Raw genomic sequence first — 15,283 nt, 5'->3', positions numbered from 1 at the left:
ATCGATTTCTCTTTCTTTTCCCCTCTCTTTTCCCATTTCTTCCATTCCCCACTCTGGCCTCTTGCTACTTGCCTCTCCTCACCCCTTATTGCTCCTCCTTCCCTTTTTCTCATAGTCCCCTGTCCTCTCCTATCAGGTTCCTTCTTCTCCAGCCCTTTGCCTTTCCCGCCCATCTGGCTTCACCTATCACCTTCTAGCATGTTCTCCTTCCCATCCCCCCACCATTTTACTCTGCCGTCTTCCTCCTTCCTTTCCAGTCCTGAGGAAGAGGCTCAGCCTGAAATGCCGACTTATTTTCATAGAAGCTGCCCGACCTGCTGAGTTCCTCCTGCATTTTGTGTTTTGATGCAGATTACAGTAGGTGAGTCTATCAGTCACCAGTATCTGTATAGGTGTGAATGTTGTGAATTTTTTCTGTTTCCTCACCTGGATGATGACATATTCTGTTAGGTGTCAGAAACTGGATCATGGATGTTTGCAGTAAGGTCCTGCTCATCTTTATGGTGGACTAAGGTGCTGGCTGAGACAAAGCCCAACATTGTGTTGGAGGAGGGTGCCTTTCCTACTCTTTCCTTGCTAACCGTGGAATTCAAGAACTTGGAAATGAAGTCACTGTCGCCAATGTGGGTCAGCTTGTCTTTCTCAAAAACGTAAACCCTGTTTTTTATTTGAGGTCAGAATAGAAGTCCTCTGTGGCCTAAACCATATTTTCCAGTGCTGGGATGCATCAGCTGATTGTCATGTGTAAAGGCTGATTTATACTTGTGTGTCGCATCTACGCCATAGGTATTGTGTACCCTATGTCGTACCTGCACTGTACCCTACACCGTAGAGTGACGTGCACCTCTCCAGAAAAGTTACTCACGTGTCGCGGTGATGCAGATCGCAGCAACTGTGATTGGTCAACTTGGTAGCATCGCAATTCCTCCTACGCATTTCCAGTTGCTGCTTCTCCGCCATGTTTGTAGGCTATGTGTACACCGATACAAAATAGATGAACTAAATCATCAAATCTACCTGCTGACATGTGTAAATGTTTGAAATGCATTTCCTCATCCACGTCTCTCAGAAGAAACTCAACACAGTGGCATAGAAACCCCACCACCAACTAGCGTTTGGCCGCACACCAACGCATGCTTGCTCTGCTGTAGAGCGACGCGGAAGTGAAAATCAGGGTTACGGCGTAGGCTGCGACATAGCCTGTACGCACAAGTATAAATCAGCCTTAATTCTATGTTAAGCCAGAGAGTCATCAGAGTTACTGAGACAACAGACTGATTAATTCTTGATGGCACTTTGCAGCCCAGGGCAGTTGTGTTTGTCTCGGGTCAGTCTTTCCAGGGAAGGCTTGCCCGCTACCTCGTTCACTGAGCTGCCCATGCTTTGATGATAAGAGCATGATGCAAGGTCTGTGGTCATTCGAATTTCTGAGAAAATCATGGAGCTCAGTGTCTCAGTGAGGAGTGGAAATCATCTTTATGCCACAGAGCTATAGCATGGGGTTGTCAGAACAAGGTCTGGGTCTAGGTTGATGGGGGGGGGGGGGGTGCTACGCTGTACTGCATGAACATACACAGAAAGACATCTGTCACCATGTATACACCAAGATACGAATAAGTGTAGGCATGTGCATTTGTGCATTTCCTGCTCTTCGTCTCCGCACCGAACCTTTTCACCTTGATCTGTCTCTACTTAGGTGTCCACTGGTCTTCAGACTTCTCCCACACTCACTCTGACCCCCTTCCCCAACACTTATTCCCAGCTTCCTCTCTCATACACACAACTTCTTTGCACCTCTCCTTCTATCTCAGTATGGGCATTCCTCCTCTCGCCCTCTGCTCTAACCCTCAGCACTAACCCCTTCTGTCCCCACCACTCTCCCCAATACCCATCTTCATTCCTGAAGGGGGAAAAGAAAACATTTGCTTTGACATGCTTACCAACAAGCTGGGCAGGGTGGGAGGAGGTGATGGGGGTGGGTGCAGCTGGCTGATGGTTAGGCAAGCGCTGTAACGGGCACGGGGGGGGGGGGGGAATCTGTTCTGCGCATCAGTGTGGCAGAAAGATCCCACGGATGAACGACCAACCGGAGGATCCTCCCTCTCAGATACTTCCCCCTCCTGTTCCCTCTCAACCCCACCCTTCCCCTATCTCCTGACTGTAAGCTGCCTAACACGCGGCTCAGTCCAGACTCCATAAGCTCCACCTGGAAACCCCAGGAGAATCTACATTTGGTTGCTTGGTGCTGTGAATGTCGGCAGCTCGTGGACCACTGCAGCTCCATGGGTGTGTTTGCAAGATGCTGCCCGGAAGTCTGCCTGGCTGAAACTGTTGCAATTGTGTAACTGGAAGAGATGACCTTAACTGACAGAATACTACCCTTTCGATGGCTGTTGTGTGCAGGAATTCTGGCAGGAAATGGCTCTGTCATACAGTTCTGCTGGTGTTGATGTAAAACAAGTCTACTAGGTCATTAGCAGAGGCTTGGTGCAAGGGCAGATATGTTGTGTGGCAGTGCGAGCAGTATGATTGTGTACTATGAGTTGTTATTATTACGTGGGCTAGAACTTGACTCATGACAGCTGGAGAGGGGCATTGTGGGTTGTTGCTAGTTATGGAGAAAAGTCTTGAGTAAGTCTGGGACTGAACCTAGAGAGACACGGGTAGAGGAGTCAAGGCAGGGGCTTAGTTGGGAGTTGGAGTTTGACTGAAATCTCAATCAGAGTGGAGTCCAAGGTCAGGGGTCTGAAAGGCATGTTAGCTGTCAGCAATGCACTGGGATCGGCCAAGCCAATGCTATTAAAACCAACGGTGTCCAAACATGACATTCCTTGAACAACTTGAGCTCATTTCCCAAGCAATGCCTGTACATCTGAGGTGAAAATCATACGCAAGGGTAATTCAGTCAAGTTTCCAGATGTGTGCAATTTGACTTGGAAATCAGTGCAATAAAGGAAAGATGAAGATTAATTTTAGTGTTCCACTCTGGCAATGTTTGTTTTGTAGATGGCACTGAACAAAAGCAGTTTTAAATCTGTATTTCTTAACTTTATGACAACTGCCAAAATTAATTTTAACTTTGTTTACTGACTCTCAGTGAAATCCTTTGTTATGCCTCATTAACTATTTTGTATCTAGTGAATGTTTATATTGGCATAATTTGTACAGATTCTGCTGAAGTTTCTTTAAGTGCTTAATTATAGTCAATGTCTCTTTGAATGACTAGGAGGTATTCAACTGTTCAAATTTTGCATTTTTGTTAGAAACTGAAGCACCTAAAATTCAAGCGCAAAGCTGTAATTGTTTTCTTGGGTTTGCAGTTAATGTTTCCTGCAGTAAATCATGATATTGACGGCTCTAGTTATTTTACATTTCTCCAGGGTTTGAACTTCGTACTATGGGTCTGAATCATTGTTTTCACCCTGACATAGTTTTCATATTAGCAATGCAAAGAGTCATGTCATTTCCCCATATTACTGTATCTTTGTTCAAATCCACGTTTATTATTATATACACAAGTACATGTATGCATGGGTCCAACGAAAAACTTGCAGCAATCTCACAGGTATGTATTATCAGAAACATAAGAAAATTCAGCATAAATTGTGTTAGAAGTAACACGATTAGAACAAAACAAAAAGTGTGATTCAAAATGATCACTATGGTGCTATACTGAAGTGGTTGATTCAAGAACCGAGTAGTTGAAGGGAGGTTGCTGTTTTTGAACGTGGTGTGGAACTTAAGGCTTCTGTATCTCCTGCCCCATGGTAGTGGTGGGCAGATGCTATGGCCTGGATGACAGATCAACACAGACAAAATGCTGGAGGAATTCAGCAGGCCAGGCGGCATTTACAGAAATGAATATACAGTCGACTTTTCGGGCTGAGACCCTTCATCGGGCCTTGCTGAGACAGTGTCTCCTGTCGGTACTTCACTGATGGGGATAGATGTCACACTGATGTTTTGGGCTGAGTCTATTACTCGCTGCATCTTCTTATGTTCCTGTGCATTCAAATTTTAATGCTGTATAAGGAGCACTCACCACTGGGAACATCAAGGGTCCTTTCAAGGGCACACTGGAAAGCAACACTTGTCAAGTACAGCACGCGATTCCAATGTCTCTTCCCAACCCTTTGTCAGAGCATTAAATCTCCAGGCATCACCCACCACCCCTTTCTCCATACACCTTTCCTCATTCACAGGCACAAAGAGAATATGAATTCAGACCACAATACTCGGGCAAATTTTCTTTCCCATGGATGTACAGTAACTGTCCAGTACTTCAAATGAGCTTCCTTGCTAGAAGCTCACCCAGCTCACATATTGTGTGCATTTGAATCTCCAGGCAAGAAATCTGAGTTATCCATTCATCATTTATGGAAACAAACGTCAACAATTATTGATAGATAAGCACAGTAAAAAGATGCAATAAAATGGAAGAGTAAGAGAAATTGTACATTCTTTTGTTGCTTATGAGGTAAAAACTGGCCTTGCCAGTGGATATCTGTACTTGGATTTTATCTAAAACCAGTAAAAATAATTATATGATGCTATTGGCATTTTCAAAAATGTTCTCTTCAGGTGAGCCTGAAAATGACATCTAATGGAAATCCTGGTATAAAGAACCAATATACCTTCTTGCCCCATTTTTTTTCACCATTACCAGTATTTGGAATCAAAATAAAAAAATGCTTTTCATGGTCAAGCCAAGGTATGATTTCAAAATCCGAAAGTTTAGCTCCCAGCAGTCTAAAATTGAAACTGGCATATGGACAGCTTCCCAGTCATTTCCATAAAAGAGGTTCAGCAAGTCTTCCAGCTGGTGTTTTGGATCATTTCATATTACACTTTCAGTCATTGTGAATCTCCTTTCCCAAATGCCTGCAGAATGAAGCCAAATGGATGATCTCTTGAGCTTCTTTGGGTTGTAACAGGCCGAACAATTTCTGAGCTTTCACCAGCTAAGCTGGAAAGCTTTTGTCCCCTTAAGAGCTTAATGATCATCCCGTACCATGGCAAAATTTCTAGCAACCAGATATTTTAGGTTGACGTAATGATGATCATGAATTGAGGATTGTACAGTATGTCTGTTACCAGAACTGAACTGTAGAAAATTATTCTCCAAGAAGAGAGCTACCGAGTTCATAACTCTCCATCTTATTCTGAACAGAAAGCAGAGAAAAGGAGAAAATACAAACATGGCTACTTTTGCTTATTCCAAAATACTATCAGTTAATATTTCAAATGCATCTCCAGTTTCAATGAACTATACATTATATTTTTTTAAATGTTTCAAGTTGCTGCAGCTTATTAAGGCAATGCTAGTACTACAGCAAGGCAGTGTTGGTTGCTCTAGGGTAGGAGCACACTTTGCGCCAACGGAGCTGGTGCATGCAGTTTTGATTACAACGTTTAAGAGGAGTTTGAATAAGCACATGGATGGGAGGGGTATGACAGAATAATAATTCAGCGTGGACTAGATGGGCTGAAGGGCCTGTTTCTGTGCTCTATGACTATAACTCTAAAATAATTTCTGGTGCACCAAGGAAATGTAAGGGATGAGAATAAATAGTAGAAAACCCTTCAATCCTTTACTTCCAAACACTGTGCTTGTAAAAGTTTACCACAAATAAGGACATGAACATCTGTGGAATTTCTTCTGTAAATACGTTTGGAGTTTTAGGATGCATGCCTCGAAATTGGATCATCTGGTGCTTTGCTTGCTGTTTGATCCCATTCCAATGAAAAATAAAAGGTGAATGAAAATCAGGGACTTGCAGCATGGATCGCGAAATCTGTGATTTCCGTTCCAGGTCCCCCTTGGCTCTGAAGCATCCTATGTGGAGAACCGCAGACGTGCAGTGGTGTCCAATGATGAACGACCCGTGGCTGGATTCCACACCCAGTTTGAGTGGCCTACGCCATCCACAAGCTGTTCTTGCAGAATTGCCTGTATAGCTAGCTTCCACGCGGCTTAAAGGTAACCTTCCTAAGCAGGTCTCAAACTTTGCACTAAGGAACTGGCCCAGGTGGGTCTTCAAGTTACTTACTTATCCAGCTTTCTTTTGGACACCCACTCCCTTCAACATAAGTGGTAGCAGGCCATTAGACTGAATCCTTCTCCAAACTCTCACCTGTGCCCAACAAGCCCCCCCAACCTTTGCTTGCCCTAACCCTGAGCCTGACATGACACCTCCCGAATTTCAAATGCACCTCAGAACTACTGAGTGACAATTGCAGCTGTCTGCCGCAGTCTTCTGAATGATTACGCATCCTGCTCACCCCTGATTTGTTATTGCAGCTCCCCCATCCCTGATTCACCAGCCCAAACCCCCACTCCACCACTCCTGACCATTGGACATTGCACCAGTGTGGTGAACTAGATATACCTGTCTGGACTGCTCCTGTGGCTCCTCCCACAGACCCCTGTATAAAGGCGATTGAGGCCTGTTGTTCTGCCTCATTCCCCAGGATGTAGAGTTGTTCATTCTTCCAGTCAATAAAAGCCGATACCTCGCTTCCTACGTCTCAGCGTGAATTATTGATGGTGCATCAACCAGTCTCCCAGTACTGGCAGCTGACTACTGCCCTGTCTCCATTTTGTTTTCATCACACCCCTCCCTCTACTCCTTTCCCCAGGTGATCCATTCCCCACCATCGGTGGCCCCTCGACTTGCTTGATTTTGTTTCAGGGATCTGCACAAGGAAACAATCAGTTCACTTTGGCCAAATTAGGAATATAATCACTGGGCTTTCTAAAGGCTCCGCAAAGATCTGACAGATAAATTGTTACTATATTTGTGGTTGTGTGGGCAAATTTCAGGGAATTTACCCTGTACTTCTTCTTTCTCTGTCAGAAAAGATGGAGAAGGCGTGGAGGCCTTTAATTTCAGTCATCCACTGCCTCATGATGTAGAATTAAACTTCTCGTGGCCATTTTCTGTATGCCATGTGCTAGAGAAGATGTTACTAAGCCTCCGGCTCCTTACCAGTCTGGATTTCTCATATAAAATGGGTCAGAATCTAAGCAAGGAAGCCAAGTATGTTTTAAAGTGTGTTCCATCGAAGGCTTTGGGCTATCCCATCTTTACTCTTGAGCAGTTCCTGAAGCGTACTTTCTACTTCCTGTTGGACCTGCCGTGACTGATGAGATGAGGTGAATGAACAAAGAGTGCCCTGAAAATATGGAGGAGTATAATTTGGAATCTTTGAAACATAGCCTGCCATTTAAACCAAATCAATTATCCGGATAGATTATGATTAATTTGTATCAAAGCTAACTATCCCGCTGAAGCCCATACATTTTTGCCTAACAGAAATCTATCATCTTTCAACAACCTGTATTGACCTACTTGTGCAGGGGGTTGAAATGGAGATGGCTGGTCTCTTGATGTGGGCCTATAGATAGGAAGGTGGGAGATTTTTGACCATGAGTGTACACCAACTTGAGCATGGTGCCCTGTGCTCACTATTTCTTGGCAATGTCCTTCTTCTGCCTCTAGCAAGGTTCTGCTTTATCAATTCAGACTATAGCTTTGGTTGCAAACACACGAGATTCAGCAGATGCTGGAAATCCAGAGCCGATCACACAAAATGTTGGAGGAACTCAGCAGGTTGTGCAGAATTTATGGAGAGGAATACACAGTCGAAATTTTGGGCCTAGGTCCTTCATCAGGACTGGAACGGAAAGGCGAAGAAGCAAGAATAGCAATGATAATTTGCTGTTATGGTCATGGATCTGAGGCAGATCCTGATAGTGGCAGACACAGGAAGCTGAGGGAAGACATGGATACTTTGTGGCATCAATCTGAAAACCAAGGTCACTGAGGAAAATTGTACATGATCCTTTAATGCAAAGCTCCATATATCCATAAACGTTGGATATTGGCAACAATATTATGGTGGTCAGGGGATGCATGCATGGCATGTATATAATGCATGGAAAAGCTTTGAAATATCTGTGTCTGTGACTGGTAAGTTACATTTAGAATTTTTGCATTGTTATTGTTTGAGGAGTTTATGTGAAGAGCAGGGGTTCAATGGTAGCTATTAGAACCGTTTTAAAACTTTTTACTGTATCTGCATATGTGTTGTGGTGACTGGTAACTCAGCTGCCTGTCTGTATGTTAATGATTAATTGCTATCGACATGCCCACCCCCAAGCAGATGCACTTGGCTCTTTACTGAATCATTCCTTCAAACCACCCCACTTCTGTCAACTTGTCATTATCCTTTGGGTGGTCTCAGTGTTATAAAACCACTTGTTTGTCGAGGAGTAACCTTGACAAAGCTTCCAACAGCAAGCATTTTCAAAAGAATTAAAGCTCTAATTTTCCAACTTTATTCTGCAAGTGAGGAATTTAGGCCAAGGAGACACTTACGAGAATTTCAGGCACATACTGCATATGATCTTCCAATTATTTAAGTTATGGCTCAAAATCCAAGCAGAGTATTCAGAATGCCAATTTCTGATACCCACAGCTAGTAGGCAAAGTTCCAGACCAGGAGCAAAAGCTTAGTCCGTTAAATTCAATATTGGACAGACAATCTACTCTGATTACTACCATCAACTGAAAATGAAAATTTAGCCCTTTGGTTTAAGATCTGCACTGAAAAAGACAAGAAAAGAATTTCAAGTATTCTTGTGTTAGTATTCCACAGTGTAACTTCAGTGCCAAGATGTCTGGAATCCATATGAGAGAAAGAAGGAGTCAGGCTGACTGGAACACTAATCAGTGACAGAGAGAATACTGAGAGCGGTGGGCTTGGAAGACAAGCTCAAAAAATTGTGCGCGCAGAACTATGGAAAATAAATTAATATATTAAATGTGTCTAAGCTCACTGAAAAGTATCTTGTGAAAACGAAAGCCAAATTCCTAATTATAGGTTCAGAAAGTATTTTGTAATAATGCCTTATTTTCAATTGTATTTTTGTTAAAAATTATAAATATTCTTGTGATGAAGGCTATTGAATTTGCACCAAAATTTTAAGAAAATCATTATTTTTCAAAGTCCTTTAGCCTGATTGAAGTTGGAAATCCCTCTCAAAGTCTGGAGAATGTGTGCAAATGGGCCTATTCCCAGCGGAAGTCTGATACAAGTCACGCAGAATATCATGACCATGCTATCTTTCTAACAAGGCAGGATTTTGGTCCATCGGGAATGCAAGGTATCGTACTCAATTTTGACTGGCAGTGATTTCTATTTCTTTGCTCAGATATAGTGTACGATATCATATTGATAAATAATTCTCTTTAAAGTTATTAGTGTTCTATTTCCAGCTGCTAGTTGACAAGTGAAAGGTAGAATGATGGAAGATCAGCTGAGAAGGAGTAGTAGGCATGGAGAATAAAGGCCATTTGATATTGCATCTGAAGGTCTGGTAGGTCATTCATAGGCAACATGCCAGCCATGCTGTTTGAGAGTGGCAGGTGGAAGGGAACGCTGTAGATGTATTGAGAAAGTGGAGGTGAGTGTGAGGAGTAAGAGGTGATCACGATTGAGAGGCTAGCAATGACCCTTTTTATCAATGTGGTCTGCCATTCCCAGCCCCATATTCCAATCTATTCTTAGAAGAACATACATCAAGTGGCAGTCTGACATTGCAAAAGCTGGGTTCATGTACACCAAGTTTACCTTGGTGGCATTGATAGCTAAAGATGCCATTAAATATGTTGATTAAAAATATGCCATTCAGATATCTATACTGATATGGTTAGTGACCACCTCCATTTCCAAAAATATTTGACAAACCGGCAGGCAAGTTGATACTCTGCTGCCTGTTGGATACTTATCAAAAACATCCAGACCATAAGAAATGTCTAGGCCTCTGTTCATTCATTTGCCAAGTCCATTCACAAAAAAAACATTGTCAAATGATTCGGAAGAATAGGAGGCATGAGTTCAAGTTCGAGTTTAATTATCATTCACCATACATGGATACGCAGGAATACAGCCAAATGAAACAGCATTCCTCTGGGGCCAAGTTGCAAATCACAGTACTAAAACTCATCACAGGACAAGGCACATGTCACACAAATAATTACGATAGCAGTAAATATACAGTCATGCAAAAAACAATGTAGCCCAAGTCCCCAAGTGTCATGATGGTGTATGGGATGTTATTGGCAAGAACAAGCTTGCAACAGTCCGATCATCACACACTAGTGCAGCTGCAGCCAAGCACGATCCAACTGGTCCTCCACCGAGCAAACACTTGAGGGCAGCACTGACAGGAGGGGCCAGTCCCCACCCAGCTTGGACGCAGTACCACATCGCCCCAGGGTGTCTGCAACAGGCAACCCCATGGCATGAGGTCCTGGTCCGCACTACAGCCGAGGCCACACAGCTCCCCTGCTGTCGGTCTCGCCAATGAACCAGAGAATCAGGCTTGTAGTATTCTACATTACCGACGTCCAACAGTGTCTGTCCTCACAAGAAAAGCATCCAAGACAATCACTTGCACTGTTTGTTAGACTGGGCACTGCCTCTGTGCACCGAGTCCAACACTCTCCGGTAGCAGGTGACAACATAGTCCACAACAGGTCCAGCTCCTCCACTATCAAGCAACTCACTAGTGGAATAGACCTACAGTATTTAATGTTCTTAATATGCAGCAGTGTCTTGCCATTGTGATAAAAGATGTAAAAGACAAACAAGTACCCCTTTGGTTGAATCTGGAGAGGCTGCTACAACCATACCCACTGTCGCATACTGGAAGTTTATAAATTTAAGTTGCTGGAAAATATAAAAGTTGAGTAACTGAGTTGCACAAAGCTTGCCTATTGTAAGATTCTAAGATTGATAGAGGAAAATCTAAAACACACAAGGTTCTGCAGATGCTGGAAATCTGGAGCAACACACACAAAATTCTGGAGGAAGTCAGCAGGCCAGGATCAATGGAGAGGAATAAAGAGCTGATTGATGTTTCAGGACTCTTTGTCTTATGAAGTCTCAGCCCAAAATGTCGGCACTTCATTCCTCTTCATAGATGCAGCCTGACCTGCTGACTTCCTCCAGCATTTTGTTTGTGTTAGAGAGAATCCAGGTTTTAAAGTTTGTTGCTTTATCATTACACAGTCAAGATCTTGTACATTTTAAGCTGCTTGACATGATAATTGGTTGTAAGTTCATTTAACTGTTATTTTTTTTCTGCTCCAGATTCCAGCTTCTTCATTCTTTTGTATCTCCATGATTCCTCTGTATTTGTTTTTAGTTCTGGGTGACAAATGCCATCTTATATAACACAGATTATTTTACAAATTAAGAAGTATGAAAGACTCCTGGACAATCGGAACATAACCGTCAACTGGGAAAAAAAGTAACGTGGATCTGTATAGTCTTAAGAGATGGTTTAAATTATTATTGACAGGGCTAAAAAGAAATAATATTATCATTTTGCCGTCCCTGTATGGTATTTATAGTTTCCTATCTTTACAGGTTATGCTCCAGTTACAGGTATGTGCCATCCAGTGCGAAGTTGCACCCTGAATCACGAGGATGGCTTTTCATCTGCATTTGTCATTGCTCACGAGACTGGACATGTGTAAGTCTTCATTCTTGATGTTACACCACAAATGGAAAATGCTCATAAACAAAGCATACTGCCAATATTAACAGAGTTAAGTGTTCGAGCAGTAATTTGCTCCAATAGAACTTCACATTAGAAGAAGTTCTACCAGGTCAGTTCGGAAACAGGAATGAAACTTTGATCAATAACAGAGTGTGTTTCAGATGACATTTATGGGTGATGGGAAGATAGGCAAGTGTAGGAAGTTATCCCAAAGAGAGGGGGATATATTGCAAACTGTACCATGAGCAATAGAATGAAAGACAGAAGCTGAATGGAAGGTCAGAGACAGAAGATTGGAAAACGTGTGTGAAGAAAGGATGGAGCAAGTTCCAAAGCTAGAAATGGAAATAAACTTGAGGATTTGACGATTTGAAATGAGCCAGTCACTGTGACGAGCAGATAAAACTTGATAAAGGATAGGGCACAGATGGCTGAGTTTTTAAGTAGGAAGAAATAATGGTGAAAAGAAGGCTTTAGGAAATTTTTTATCAAAAGTGAGTTTGTAGCTGACAGAAGTGTAGTAACTTTTGAGGTTCTCTACTACATAGCCAGAGAATGGTGAATCTGTGGAATTTGTTGCCACAGGTGGCTGTGGAGGCCAAATCATTGGTTATAGTTAAGGCAGAGGTTGATATATTCTTAATTAGTCAGGGCATGAAGGAATACGGGGTGACGGCAGGAGATTGGGGCTGAAGGGGAAAATGGATTGGCCGTGATGAAATGGTGGAGTGGACTCGATGGGCCAAATGACCTAATTCTGCTCTAAATCTTGAGGTCTTTATGGTGCTAATGTATCTACTCCATGAAGGGTGCAGGCTAATCTGTAAGTATATTGTTACTGGGTGTTTTAGTGATAATTTAATGCTCCATATGTATATATGTAAAACAAGAAGGATTGGAACAGGTTATCTGTTTTGGACTCTACCATAAAGTGAAGATGGAGTCGTAATCCAATATGCTTCTCTGAGGTGATTTGGGAGCCATATCTGAAGGAGAGTCATGCTTACCAGTCATTGGTGAGCCTCTATAAGGTGCTAGATAACTTGTAAAAATGTACTAAAAGGTTCAAAGGTCCATTTTATTGTCAAAGCATGCGTGTACAACACACGTCTGACATTCATCTTCTACAGATTGCCAAGAATTACAGTAAAACCACGGGGGGGGGGGGGGGTAGGTGTTGTTGAGGGAAAAGCCATCAACCACCCCCGCACGAGAAAGAAAAAGAAACAAAACTCACAAATCCCAAACCCCCCACCCCTCCTGGCATAAAAATCTAACAGATAGCCCACACAGAAAACAGCAGCTAGAACATCAAACCCCAAACCTCCAACGCCCTCCCACTCACAAAAACTAACAGATCACCCACCCTGAAAAGATTATTGCCCTATATTTACAGAGGTTTCAGAACTTTCTTTCCTTAGGAAGCATTTGTAGTGGAAGTAAGAGAGGCTCAATTGATACAGAAGTTCTTAAAAGTGACAGAAGATTTGTATTTCCTCAGCATTTGCAGAACATGTGGTGTAGTATTGCTTTTATTAACATTACCATCATAAATTTATTTGCAGAAACAGATTTGGCAACAATTCGTTTCTGCTCTTTAAGCTAAGCATTGTTTAAAAATTGACTTGAACGACAGGGTTTTAGTCTTGGTACTCCAAGACGAATGGTGGGTGTTGGACAGACGGCAAGCCCTGAAGGCATTTGCACCCCAGCAAGCCAATCTGCAAAGGGCTGCATTTAACTGCTTCAGCTTCCTGTGGGTCAGCAGAGTGCCAGTGGCAGAGCTTTGCCATCTGTAGCTGACAGCTAATCTGCAAGCAAATTCTAGCATAGACAGAGCAGTTACCATTTTTCTGGCTAACGTTAAATATCAGCCAATGTGGCACTCACATATGGATGGAACTGTTGCCTGAACAGTACATCTCACACTTTAATCTATCCTCCCTCCGAGCAACATAGGAGGAAATGAGACACATTTTCCAAAGAGCTTTTCATGTCATAAAATACTTAACAACCAATACATTTGATTTACAAGCCAATAAAGATGCTGATACGCAGTCATGGCCAACTTTGAGGGGAGGGAGCCTCCTCCTCTGATGAGCGATGTTATTTCCGCCTGTATACATTGCTGAATGTGGCAGAGACATTGAGCTTTGATTTGATCCACTTCCGACTGCTTCATGGAAGAATGTGCATCTTATTGCGTGCCAAATCATTCATTTTACACCTGTGAATAGGGACTGTGTTAACCATTTACTAGTCTGAGCGGCAACAACATTTTTCTCAAAGTAGTAGCCATGAGTGCCATTCAGCTGATATGAAAATCCTCCCTGAGTGACCATGGTTTGATTGATTAAGTTTTTTTTGCAATATGAATGTAAATTGTAGTTTGAGTTCATGATTTGAATATCTAGAATATTGAACAGTACAACACAGGAACGGCCCTTCAGCCAGCAGTCTTTGACCAAAATGCTGATCAAAACTGATTCTATATGCCTGCACATGGTCTATATCCCTCAATTCCCTTCGTGCTCACGTGCCTGTCTAAATGCCACTTAAAGTGCAAGAGCCGTGAGGTAATGTTACAGATGTATACAACCTTCGTTAGACCCCACTTGGAGTACCCTGTTCATTTCTGGTCACCTCACTACAGGAAGGATGTGGATACTGTAGAGAGAGTGCAGAGGAGATTTACAAGGATGTTGCCTGAATTGGAGAGTGTGCCCTATGAGAATAGGTTGAGTGAACTTGGCCTTTCTCCTTGGAGCGATGGAGAATGAGAGGTGACCTGATAGAAGTGTATAAGTTGATGAGAGGCATTGATCGTGTCGATAACCAGAGGCTTTTTCCCAAGGCTGAAATGGCTAACACGAGGGGGATAGTTTTCAGTTGCTTGGAAATAGCTACCGAGGGGATGTCAGGGGTAAGTCTTTCACACAGAGAGTGGTGGGTGTGTGGAATGCACTGCCAGCGACGGTGGTGGAGGCAGATACAACAGGGTCTTTTAAGAGACTCTTAGATAGGTACAAGGAGGTTAAAAAAATAGAGGGCTGTGTGTGGGGGAAATTCTAGGCAGTTTCTAGAGTAGGCTATGTGTTGGGCTCAACATTGTGGGCTGAAGGACCTGTAATGTGCTGTAGATTATGTTCTATGTTCTAAAAGTTGCTATTGTACCTGCTTCCACCACCTCCCCTGCCTATATATTCAGGGCACCTACCACTCTGTGTGGAAATACTTGCTTTGTAAGTCTCTTTTAAAGTTTACTCTTCTTGTTTTAAATCTATAGCCTGTAATAGTTGTCTTCACCACCCTGAGAAAAGGTCCCTGTCTAACAGGATTGAAAAAGGAGAGAGAGAATTTGCAAGAATGTTGTCGGGCCTTGAGGACCTGAGTTATAGGGAAAGATTGAATAGGTCAGGACTTTATTCCCTGGAGCACAAGGGAACTTTGATAGAGGTGTTGGTAGGATTAACGCAGGCAAGCTTTTTCCATTGAGCTTGCGTGAAACTAGAACCAGAAGTCATAGATTAAGGGTGAAATATTTAAGGAGAAACTGAAGGGGAACTTCTTTGCTCAGAGGATGGTGTGAGTGTGGAACAAGTTGCCAGAGGGAGTGGTGGATGTGGGTTCGGTTTCAACTATTAAGAGATGCTTGGATAAGCCCATGGATGAGAGGGGTATGCAGGGCTATGGTTCAGGTGAGGGTCATTG

At 42.8% G+C, this 15,283-nt stretch overlaps 1 protein-coding gene across 2 annotated transcripts in view; it reads left to right on the top strand.

Moving 5' to 3' along the window:
- LOC140739329 (A disintegrin and metalloproteinase with thrombospondin motifs 2-like) overlaps window positions 1-15,283 on the top strand; it is a 287,752-nt gene that overhangs the window by 211,057 nt on the left and 61,412 nt on the right. For both annotated transcript variants that reach the window (XM_073067527.1, XM_073067528.1), the window contains 2 exons: window positions 9,013-9,169; window positions 11,440-11,545. In XM_073067527.1, coding sequence (XP_072923628.1) covers window positions 9,013-9,169; window positions 11,440-11,545 — 263 coding nt within the window. The remainder of the gene's footprint in view (window positions 1-9,012; window positions 9,170-11,439; window positions 11,546-15,283) is intronic.

Source organism: Hemitrygon akajei, chromosome 15 (genome assembly GCF_048418815.1).
Source record: "Hemitrygon akajei chromosome 15, sHemAka1.3, whole genome shotgun sequence".
Taxonomy (NCBI): Eukaryota; Metazoa; Chordata; class Chondrichthyes; order Myliobatiformes; family Dasyatidae; genus Hemitrygon; species Hemitrygon akajei.
The sequence above is the reverse complement of the archived record's forward strand: the minus strand, read 5'-3'. Positions and strand labels throughout refer to the sequence as shown.